This window comes from Pezoporus occidentalis, unplaced genomic scaffold, assembly GCF_034315485.1.
Source record: "Pezoporus occidentalis ecotype Australia unplaced genomic scaffold, CSIRO_AGI_Poc_V1 ctg252, whole genome shotgun sequence".
Taxonomy (NCBI): domain Eukaryota; kingdom Metazoa; phylum Chordata; class Aves; order Psittaciformes; family Psittacidae; genus Pezoporus; species Pezoporus occidentalis.
The window spans coordinates 308,421-320,655 of record NW_026914416.1 but is presented as its reverse complement, the minus strand read 5'-3'; the positions used below and the strand labels follow the sequence as shown (position 1 = coordinate 320,655).

The 12,235-nt window shown below is 42.6% G+C and overlaps 1 protein-coding gene across 11 annotated transcripts in view; it reads right to left on the bottom strand.

Moving 5' to 3' along the window:
• Positions 1-12,235, bottom strand: part of ARHGAP24 (Rho GTPase activating protein 24) — a 208,951-nt gene that overhangs the window by 21,474 nt on the left and 175,242 nt on the right. For 5 of the 11 annotated variants that reach the window (XM_062623418.1, XM_062623419.1, XM_062623425.1 and 2 more), the window contains one exon: positions 11,502-11,624. The exons of 1 other annotated variant lie outside the window; for it this stretch is intronic. In XM_062623418.1, coding sequence (XP_062479402.1) covers positions 11,502-11,624 — 123 coding nt within the window. Of the gene's footprint in view, positions 1-3,498; positions 3,623-7,282; positions 8,421-8,598; positions 8,693-11,501; positions 11,625-12,235 lie in introns of those variants that run through there. 5 more of the 11 variants (XM_062623422.1, XM_062623428.1, XM_062623421.1 and 2 more) reach the window with 5 other exon arrangements.

Sequence of the window (12,235 nt, the reverse complement as noted above, 5' to 3'; positions counted from 1 at the left end):
CAAATAACTACCTATGCTTGGAAGGCTCCTTTTCCAATTACGCACATTATAAAGCGTGTGAGTGGTAAGGCAGTAAGTCAAATTGTGCCCTTCACTGAGCACACACTGGTTTAAAAAGATCCAACAAGGAGAATAGAGTTGTTTTGGTTTGCTTTTTCTAAAGAAAGCCCAAAGTTGTGCTAGTCAGCTTTTGATTTGGCCCAAAAAATTTATTCACCAATAAATTACAATTACATGAACAAGTAACCACAAGCTAAGGTAGCATTCAAACTGAAGCATCCTTCAGTATAACCTTCAATGTCCACATTTTTCCTCCAACAAAGAAAGGTAACTCACACCTCAGGGCAAAGTTGCCTTGCATATGTTCCAGGATGTTATGGCAAGCAGGCAGTAAGCTACTAGTCACCATACTGAAGGTTTGGGGTTTGTATTTCAGCGCAATTATTTTTACTGTAGCACAGGAAATAACCGGAAACAGAAGCTGATGTCCAGTTAAGATACCCAGAAAGCATTCTGAGATGCAGAGCAGCATGTTTTATGATTTCTATGGTACCCACACTACAGATGCCAAAACCAGGACTAGGTAAGGAATATCCACATCCCACAGTCACTCTTTATTGGCTCATTTTTTTTCATGTTGTACAAAGCCCAAAAGTTAGCAAGTAAAGAAAGAATTTGTGAAATTTCAGACCAAGTCAAGCTTAGAAGAATACCGCCCAATGTGGAATACTTGATGTCCATAAAGTTCAGCCTCTTCATGCTGGCAGAAAAGTTAAAGTATGTTTTCTTAATTCTTACATAAAATACTTTTTCTTTGAATTAAGAATTAAAAATCCCTAACCCCCCTAAACTGCCTGTGGGGATGGCAGGAATATTAAACGTATGAGGTAAAGATTGTTGCTGGTCGACATGGAGGAAATCCTCAAGTCACTCCATTTGCTAAAATCAGGAGGAAGGTCCACTGAAAGTCAGTTAAGGAATCTGTGTGATTATGGGAGTTTAAGGATTTTCAAAGTCCTTATCCAAGAAGGCTGCTGCTCAGTTCCCTCCCTTCTGGCCAAACAAGCCCCATTTCCTCTGCCTCTCCTCAAAAGGCATAACCATCTTGGTGACCCTTTACTTCTTTATTCAACTTCCTCAGATTGATCTCCCAACTCACATACACATAAACCCTTTTATTTAATGTATACAATATTTGGAATATGATCTAAAAATGCTGAGCAGAGGGGATTAATCACTTCCCTCTCTCTGCTGGCTCTCCTCCAGACTGCTGACAAACCTTCCTTGCTGCTAGGTCTGCTGCTGGCTCACATCCACTTTACTGTCTCACAGGGTACCCAGGTTCCTTCTGCAGAGCTGTTTCCCTGGGGTTATTCCTTTTTAGCTATAGGACTTGGCCATCCTCCTCCAATTTGTCTTACGAACATACAGTCTGAGCTTCCCTTCAACAGCCCGTGAGATCTCTTGGTTTTAAACACAAGAGATTTTGCCTCTTTCCAAACAAAATCAATCAGTATAAGATAGGATATTCCACTTATATGATGTACAACTCATGCCCACTGGCAGTACGATTAGTATAAATTAGCTTTGTCCTACTGGCTATACTTTCTTCTGTCTATGCTAACATTCTTTAATCATTCATGTGCATACTGGAGCTTACACTTGCAGAGGAAAGACTAAGTTGTCAAACCTACCAGACTGCTCTGAAACTCCCATTAGTAATGACACTGCAGTCAAAACAAATCACTTCATAGTAATACATTTTTTGGTATGCTGCCTCCCCTCCCTCCCTCCCCCCCCCCTTTAATTTTGTTATCGTATCTAGCAGATAACAAAATCAGAATAAGAGGGTTTTGCACAGGTGGGAGCAAAACCTGTTCTTGTATTTACATAAACACAAAATGTATTGAAAACATGTGCCAATCATAAATTGTTAATGCAACCATAAAGCATTAAGTTGGCTGAAACTAGTGTCAAAGAGTATTTTTTAAGACAAGTAGAAAGTAACAAGTGATTCACACATAAAAGCTGACATATATTAACAGATATGACAAACTTGGTTCTGTGTTGTACCAGCAAATCACAAGTACTGAATGAAGAAAATCTTAAAAAAAAAAAACCCAAACCTGTATCTGAGGAAAAATAAAACCTGGTATAATGGAGAGTGACAAAGGAAAAAAAAACAAGTAATCCAAATTGGAGCCTATAATTTACCAGATCTGGTCCCATAAGTGTAAACATTGCACTGTTTCTACTACTGACTGCAATAAAGTACATTGTAAATTAAGGGACTTGTATTGAAACACTTAAAATACACATAGCTAGCAATGCCTAAAGGAGAGACAGAAAAACTACACCGCTTGTCTCAGATTTGACAGGTTGGATACAGATCCTACACAATCTTCAGAACACAGCTGCATCAAGTCTGGTTCCATATATACTTCATGGCTGTAAGGGTACGTGTATGAGCCCCCATCTTCACACGTCAGACAAAGCATAAGAGACTTGGCTCCACATCTAGATAAATGGTCATAATACCATGATAATATCATACCACACTCAACTTTGCAAAGCTCATAGCTAGTGTAAAAAAGTTGACAGCCATGTAGTAACCTGGAGTTAAAACTTAATCTCATGGAAAAACACCATGGTTTTTTCCATGTGTGGTGCTTCTGAAGTCACCATTTACTACACTCTGAGTCCTCCATTTGTTTGGCATTGGAATTCATCTCAGGCAGGCTTGGTTTGGTTTTAAAGTCTATGCTGAACTTCTCCAAAGGAAGCATTTCCTCCAGCTAGCACGTGCACAACACTGCACCAGGCAGCACTTGGCCCTGAAAGGGATCAGTCATGATAAGCCTGCATAAATACTGACTTGAAGTTACAGACTTGCTGATGCCTTATGGAAAAAATACTCTGGTGCCAGGGGCAGAAGTGGTGGAAACATGACAACTTTGCTTCCACACCATGTTGTCATAACTTCTACCTTATCTTTCTGGTATCTGTTGGGCTTTTTACTGTTTTGGAATAAAAGCCATGATCACTGCCCTGCGAGGTGCACCTTCTCTCACTGTCCCTTTCTAATGCTTTTACCCCCTCTTATGTTTCAACTACAGAGTTACTGCAGATTAATAGGTTACAAAGAGTAAGATGTTGGCTATTACAAAATAAAGGCAATCCTGTGAAGAACTGTGGTTGCAAACATACAGCTACTTTAGTGATTACCAGAGGCAGACAAGAGTGAACGCTATTAGCTATACCTGCTCACTATTAGCATCTCCTTTACAGAGAAGCAAAGACAGTCCAAGTTCTGGAGACTACAGTATAACCAAAACCAGAGATAATTTCACAAGTAAATTTCCACTACAGTAACTAAACAATAACAGCTCTGTGAACGAAATAAAAGAGAGCCCTCATAACTCATGTTTTAATCCAAACCCAAGTTCTCCTAAATCTCAGCATCTCCAAAATCTGAAAATGCAGAGATGACAAGCTGGCCTGTGGTTTGGTTTATCCTTGGGATAAGGTGCCAGAGGGGAAACAAACAAACAAAACCAACAGGAAACCTTGAGATTCAGGATGGCAGCAGCTTGGCTTCCTAAAAGCAGGCAGCAGGAAAATGGACAGAATTCCAGCTCTGGCTGGTCATTAGATTTAATCAGCAGAACTGCTTTTTCAGAGAGGCCCTTGTATGTCTTTAAAGCTAGATCCAATTAAGCCAAGATCATGCATAACATCAAAGAGGAAAATCACATGCTAGTAAAGGGCATGCCGAGTGGTTATTCATTAACTAGAACATTCCTGCGGCAGAAGTTTTGTAAACATTTTGAGGAACTAGGTTTCCAAGCCTAACAGATACCTATAAAGCTTATGGAAGACAGTACAGTGCTATACCCAAATTCTGCATTTGTCTAAAGAGTTGAGAAAACCTTGTGGTAATTTCAGTGTTCACAGTTAGAGTGTGTTTTTAAAATCTAAGAATGCTATTAGTCAATGATTTCCTTAGCTGCTGAGCATAGGCAGGGGTCACACTGCAAGTCTATTGACTCCACACTTCTGATTAAGAATAAAGGAGAAGGATTTAGGCAGTTGTCTCCTTGCTCTATAATGAACAGCTTGAAAATGCTAGAAAATGCTCTAGCTCTACCACAGCACGTGCATTAAGTGAGCCAGGTTTGTGCTTTCCCAAGCCACCTCACAGCAATTCAGATGACAGCATGATTTTCAGAGAGCGTAAAGCACAGACCGCTGATGCTTTCAACAGAGGGCCCACGCCTGTACATGTATTCTCTCCATGTGCAGCCCTTCCAAAACAAGTTCTGAGTTATAGGCTATACTGATCAGAAAGGGTCAGTTAAAGTGAAAGGAACTGATCTCAGCTTAGGATGTGAATGGGAATTTCTATTCTCTCTCAATTCTACATCAGTAATTCATTGACAGTGAAAATAACAGATCAGGTGAATGCCTTTCAACAGCAGGGCTGAGAACAAAGATCCTGGAGTAACACAGAGAAGTGGCTGTCACGGCCACAGAATTCTTAATATAGGGGGTCTAATTATTATTTCTTCTCAGTTTTCTCCAGTGTTCCCCAGCACTAAGTGCTCTTCTCAGAAGGTCAAAGGCAGGGAGTATATTCTTATCCTTCTTCTTTACAGGATTTTGTAACATCCAGGAGAGGAAAAATCCTACCAAAATTAGTGGAGGCAGAATTCTGTTCCCTGACTCATTCTCTTTCCTTCAAGCCTTCTCCTACCCCACAGTCAGTATGATGCCAGCAGGAGATAAGATAAAACTCCTGCCCTCCTAACACTGGAGGTTACTGCCTAGAAAAGACAAACCTAAGTAAGAGCAGAACTAGCTACAGGCTGGAAAGGAAGAGAGGCAATTTTAAAAAACATCACTGAGAACTTACCACAGGCAATCACATCAGGGCCTGCACCATTTCTTTGGCTGTGACCAATGCTACCTCCACCACCAAAACTCTGCTCACCCAAATTCAACATGCTGTTCAATGTTCTCACCACTGCATGCCAGCAAAGTTACCCTCAGCTACTGCTTTCTCTGCTTACCCTGCTTGTGCTCTCAGGAGGTTACTCTGGTGGTATTTCAACAGAGGGCATCTTCTCCAAATTGGATTTTAAAGATGCTTGGATCTGTCTCTGTTCAGATGCTGCCACTGAGCACTGACTTCAATGACATAACTTCCAAACAGGCCTGACATTTAATTTTTTGATGCTTATCACAATACAGTTTTGATCTGAATTTCCAGGAAGGGTTCTGCACCTTGTATTATTGGTGAAGATGATGATGTATCTCTGCCTAAACACACAGTGTCATGATTGCCTTGTAGTTCTTCCAAAGACAATGTTTTTTTTTTTGTTGTTTTTTATTTTCTGCATTGTGTTGCACAGCTGAGAACTAACTGATTTGCCTTATGCAAGTATGAGCTAGGTTTGCAGAATGTTGGTTTTGGGGTTTTCATACTTAGGTAGACAATCTACAAGTAGGAATTCATCCAATTAATAAGGCAATTGTAGTTAGCTTTATTTGTCTTTACAACCATAGTAAAAGCTTGACTGAAAGACCAATAAATGTTCATATTTCTGTTGTCTTCAGTGGGACACGGACCTAGTTAAACATGCACACCCAGAATTCTGCAGCTCTGATTTAGGGGCCTTGTGACCATGCTCTTGACAGAAATCATGTATGAGAAAGTAACTGGAACAACCAACATGTAGGGTAAAGCAAATTAGCAGCATGGCCTCCATCACTCTGCCCTCTGCCTCAAGTGTTGCAGCTTCACTTGGGCTTTTCCACATGAAGAGTTTATGTGTCAGTACATACGGGGACAGAATCAACAGCTGCAGCTCTTCCTGGAGCTAAGGCTGCAGTCAGGCACAAAAGCAGCTGTCTGCAAAATTATCAGGTAATCCTTTATTCAACTTCCAAATATTTCCCAAAGAGTTAAGTGTATAAACAGGGTACAGACAGCTCTAATTCACACCGACACCTTGAAATGCACTAGGATACTTCAAACAGACACATCCACATCCTCCTGGCCAGTCTCCAGATGGACTGAACTCCGGCAACCAAGGGAAATGCCGGCCTCAGGGTGGAAGGGAGGGATACAGGGGGCAAAAGGCTTTCAAGGCTCTCAGCTGCAGGCAATAGCTGATCTCTGCTGTAGTTCTGCAGAACTACAGAATCACTATGATTCTCATTTCAAGGCATTGCCCCTGACTGTCTGCACAGACAACCCCAAAAAGCAATGACACCAGCACAGCACTACTGAGTCTTGTGAGCAAAGAGCTGCATGGTCTTGCAAAAGGACAAATGGCAGCATGGAGGAACAGTTTAGGGAAGAGGAGGAGATGAAGACAATTGTATTTCAAAAGAACTGTGTAAGAGCATTTCTCACCCTTCAGAATAACATGAAAATTTAGCCCTTTAAACTTGGATTTCTCTGTCCAGCATAGTTTTTAAGGCAGCACCAATATTACCTTCTTCCCTCACACAAAGTTTTTGTCCTCATCATAGAGGTAATTTCTCCCCACACATCCCAAGCACAGTGGCAGCTTATCATCACTTGTCATCTCTCTTAGACATGTGTTTCCAGCTGACATATTTTGAAAGCTAGCACCCTCTTTGCCCTTCTCTCACCAGTACTGCCATGCTCTGCTTCAACAGGAGCATGTGCAATGTAGAAGAAAACTGGCTTTAAACATCTGTATGCAGCAGGTGGAAAGGCAAATGCAAGCTTCAGGGAAGCAGGATGAAGTGGCAATGCAGCATTTGCAACAGGACAGTGCACTGTAGGGCTACACTTCATCAGAAATCTCTGAATCCAAGGACTTGGTCTTCAGCACAGATGCTGCATTTATCATGCTGCTTCATGTTGCTTCGCTCCCTCTCTTCTCCCCCTCCTCCCACACAGACAAAATGCAAGCCCAAACTCTTCTCCCTGATGTTATGCCAAACCACAGATCTGATTCCCCCACTGCTCTCACTGATTTTTGCTCAGAGGCTCTGCAATAATCTTGTCTCAAGCCACCTCATTCAGGCATCCCATTCATGGGTTATTATGTAGAGGAGACATATCAGCTGGCTAGCTACAAACAAATGAACAAAGAAGTAAATAAATCATTTGTGGAATGTTGGCATCTGCATTGTTTAATGCCTTTTGTTTCGGTACTCTCATCTGCCCCTGCACACACAGTCCCCTCGACTCCTCAGAAACCATGGCTTCACTAGCAAGCAGAACACAGCGACAGAATGAACCTACCTTTACGGAAACTAAAACATCGCTTAATTCTCCTATAAGTAGTTTTAGGAATAAAAGGAGCTGCTGCTAAGGCACCTGGGCTGCGGACTCCAGCATTTCTGTCTTCAGGCATCATACAGGCCAGAGCCCACACTTCCCTCCAAAGCTTCCTTTTACCAGCTGCATCCAGACAAAACACCACGGCTGCTCATCGTTACTGACTGCTGAGGAGTTTTTACAATAGTGTATCTTCCTCTGGAGTTAGGAGATTTGTGGTCTTCTAGATCTTGGGTAGAGCTTGAAGTGATTTTAATGTTCTCTTCCCTGCTTCAATTTTGCTTTGGGGAACAGTTTCCTTCCGTCTCTCTATTTCCTTTCATTTCTTTTATTTCTTGCGGCGAGACAACTGTCTAGTATGCAATGGCACAACAAAAGAGTTTCAGCAAAAAGATGTATCTTCCATTCAAACAGAAGTGCCTGCACAGACGGAGGGGCAGAAAGACCTCTTCCTTCCAGCTGGAACAGGGGGTTGAGTGGCAGAGACTCTAGTTCCACAAGAAAAGGTCAGTGTTTTGCAGTGTGCAAGGGGAAAGAGAACAATACCAAAAAGGCCACTGAAGAATCCTCAGGGATACAATACTCCTTGCTGGCTCCCTTTATCACTGCAATTGAGAAGCAAAACCAACAGTCCCTCCGCCCGAAAGACTTTCTGTCCATAACAGATTCAAATGGCCTTTTATATACCCAGCTCCCTGTATGATGTTCGCATGGGCTCTCGCTTGTTTTATTGCCTTCGAACTACCAGAAGCTCTCACGGGAGAGGTGCGTCAGATGCGGCAGCAGTGCATCTCTGCGGCAGGATGCTGGGGAGCTGCTGAGGAATACGTGCCTCCCGGGGGGATGCTCTGCTGCCGCGCTCCCTCCCGGTCCCACGCCTGGCGATGGCAGCCGGGGCCGCTGCCGCCTGCGCCAGCCCCGCTCCTGCCGCAGGTGCAGGGAAACGAGAATCCGCCGCAGCGCAGGTTTGACTGCTCCTCCGGGAGACGTAGAGGTGACTTCAGGCGGCTGCCGTGTGCGGCAGCTTGAGAAGCGAACAGGCTGTGCCCGGCTCCTGCGGGAGGTGCCAGACCTTACACTACTACCCTGCTACAGTGCTCATGCTCCTTCTCCTCCCTCCCCCTTAGCTGCAAGCTCTGCCATTCAAGCTCAGGCCTTCCCTCCTGTAAAAAAATTGCCTTTTTAATCTAATCAGGAAGGGAATTTCATCTGCAAACAGGCACTGCGTGCCCTGGCTCATTTACATTTCTGTTTCCATCGAGAATCTTTTCCACACTCACCTTATTCTTTTAGTGCAAAACCCCAACCTGTTTCTGATCCCCTTAGCAGATTCCCACCTGCCCCCCTCCTGTGTTCTCTTTCTAGCACAGGTTAACAAATAACAGTTTAGCGATATGGTTAATCATTTACAGTGCTCCTTGGTCTGGTACCAGGAGTCCTTTCCCACTGCCCGACAAATTCCAAGTACCAGTGGCTCACCGAGGCTCAGGCATACCAACTGCATGTGCACACACACACACAGAGAGCTTGCTTACAATGCTTACAAGAATCAGAAAATTCAAATATTACTCAAAGTAGCTCTTGACTTGTATGACACCAGGCTACTGTGTTTCACCATCTAGTACTGAAATGTAGGAAGCCGATATGAAACATGTGTTTTGACTAATCAGCTGTTCAAAATAATTTGTGTTGCAAGTACTTGTTACTGACTGGTCATCATCATGTGACTACAACTTTTCTACATCTTGTTTATAGCTAATGTAATAGATAAAAGATTTTTAACTTCAGGGGCTACAGCTTGTGAAGTCAGGCTCTTGGACAACTTAAGCCAGAAGTGCCCTTCTATAGAAGGGCCAGACTGCCACAGCAGCTGTAACAACATCCATGTAGCAAGGGATAATAAAAGTACTGTTCAGTGACACATAATTACAGAACACTTAACAGGGCTTATTAAGATTGATTAAGATAACTCAGACTATCAAGTTCAGTAACAGTTAATAAAATAGGGGACATACTAGAAACACAGTTCTTAATGGTGACACATCCCATGATAGTGCTTTTGTCTTGTTATCACAGTCAAACCTTCTCAGTGAACACTGAACCTAAAATCATGTTCTATCTATTCTCATGTTTTCCAAGGAGTTAACTATTTGTTTCCCAATACAAATAACCCAAGTCAGTGTATTTGTTCAAGAAATCCAATAGGAAGAACAAAAAAAACCCTCATGCTTAGAAGTGTTTTAACTGCAATGAATTTAAACAGTAATTCAAGAATTGCACCCATCTCTTGTTTTATGCAAATCAGCAGGCAAAGTCTTCAGTGAGATACTTCCCTCAGTAATGAGGATTAAACACTCCTACAACGATGGTGTCCTGAGAATTTTCATGGTGGCTGGAAGGATTCCCAGCTGTACCCAGAAATAGCTCTTGCCCTATAAAAGCAAATGAGAGGCTGGTGAAGAAAGCATAGGGTCAGGACTCGGGAGATTTGGTTTCTATTTGTAGCTGTGGGCTAGAAACGGAGTTTCACCTAATCTCAGCTCCCTGCCTGTAAACACTTCTCCACTGCAGAAGAACTGCAAGCCTGCCTTTCCTCATTACCTTTCCTCATTATTTGCCCCAGGAAGACACTGTGGTGCTAGAAGCCAAGTGCAAAAATCAAAGATACTCTCTGAAAAATCCAGTTCTATTATGCCCTAAAATTTATTGTTGCTTCAGTAGCTTATGTTTGTACTAGACTGAAGTAAGAGAACATTGAGGAGCTCATCATGAGGCCTGCTTTACAAAGAGAAAGTTGGGGATGAGTAATCTTTGTGCTACTTAAACAAGCATATTTCTTACCCAGCCTAATAGTAGAAGACTCTACCTGCTCTCTCCCAAACCAACTTCCTGTAGAATCTTCCACTTTTTAAGACAAACCTTTCACTTTGTGGTTTTTGGGTTTTGGTTGGTTGTTTTTTTAAGCATCCGCCTGCAAGATCTACACACCCAGATCCCGGACTGGACCAGCTTATTAATGTGTAGGGCCAGATCCCAGTGAGATGACTGCTTAACACCATCTTTCCAGGGCACATTTCCCCAGGAGGAGCCAAAGAGAAGACATGTTTGAAGAGGTGTCAGGCAAGCCCTAGCTGACCGATTCCCTCAGCACAACCCACCAGTGAGGCCAAAGCCTTCTCCTAAGAGCTGTGTGACCTGAATGAAGCACAAGGGAAGATGGGTGGCTTACAAGAAAAGTTTAGTTTAGGATGCTAGTTTCCTTCAGTCCCACCAATCCTCTCTGCTGTGGTCTACCTGGAAGTTGAGAAAAATAACATTTGCAGTAAACAATCACAGTTTTCAGTGATAACTGCACTTCTTAATCATGAAACAGCACAGACAACCCTGCCTGACTTACTTTTCCAGCAACCTGCAGACAAGACCAAACCATCTGATACAAAATGGGTGCTCTTTCACAGTGGAAAAACATTTCTGCCCTCAAACTTAGATATTTTAGAGCTCTAGGAACAGACTGATTAATGTATTAACATTTTGTGCAAACATATCAGTCATACTCACATTATAATAATACAGACATTACCACCATAATAATAATGTTGATAATAATTTTCAGCCCATTCAATTTAAGAGGGCTTTTTAAAAAGACAGCTACACATCTGACACAAATTTTGGTCCAGTACTACTGAAATTATTAAGTATGCCAATCACAGGAAAAAGAATCTAAAGTTTATACTGGAGTGCATAGCTTTATTTAATGCTGGTCTTAGCTGTCGCTTGCAAGAGAAGCACTGACAGCTTCTTGTAACAGGCACTGATGAAGCCCATGGACAGTATTTTAGCTAGTGACCAAAGGAATTATCCCATCTCTCCCTGTGGGAAAGCTGATCTCATAGAAGACCAACCTTGTGTGAAAATTCCCCCTTGCCTTGGTAATGCACTATCATGTGCTATCCTCATCAACAGAAGTGGTTTCAGACAGCTTAAAGCATTTTAATTGAGTCCTCTGCACAGGAACATGCCTGATACCTGCACTACAAGTGAAAACAAAGGGTTTACTCCACTTTTTCTGAAAGACCTAGACCTTTCTCCTCCACCTCAAAACTCTGTCTGTAATAGAAAGACGGCAGAACCCTTATGTGTCTTTATGCGTCTGGGAGCCTTGCATGTTCCCTCACTGACTCACCTCCTCCAAATGGTGCCCATATAACCCTGCGAATGGATTTCACCCAATCCTCCATGTCATTCTGTGTGCTTGCCATAAGAAGGTACGTTTCATGATTAGCTGTCATCCGCTCTCGGTCTCCTCCTGCAAGAGAAGATAATTGCACTTAGAAACCCTTTTGCTTTCCTGCCCAGCCAAGTTCCTGCCAGACTGACTGCTGAAAGCGGTAATAGCAGCTCCATAGCAAGCAGACATGGATACTATGCAGTGGAGTGTTTATCGTCAGACATGGCACGAAAAGAAGGTCCTGTAAGTACATTCCCCATCAGACAGAAAGAAGCTGTCATGCTTCCAAAAGGAAATGAGAGGATAAATGTCATCAGTAAACAAAAACAGCCCCATGCTGTTCCAAGAACCACGGGAGCCTGCACTAATCTGTAACTTGATATACACACTGGAAATTTTGCAGCAGTTATTGTACCCTGACTGGGAGAATAAATGCAGAGAAAGATAAGTGCACTTTGAACAAGTGGGGATGACTCCATTTTTATCTTCAGGAACACAATGTGTCACATTCATGGCAATGATATTTGATACATCCAAGTGTTGCTGTGAATCTCTAAGGAGAAGGCACCCAACTCTAGCAGCTGACATGGTACAACTCACTGCCTTGGACGGCTCTAATAGGGATTAGATTAAGAGGGAACACACTGCTCTATTATCCTTTATTTAAAGGATGGGCCAACACTAAAAAG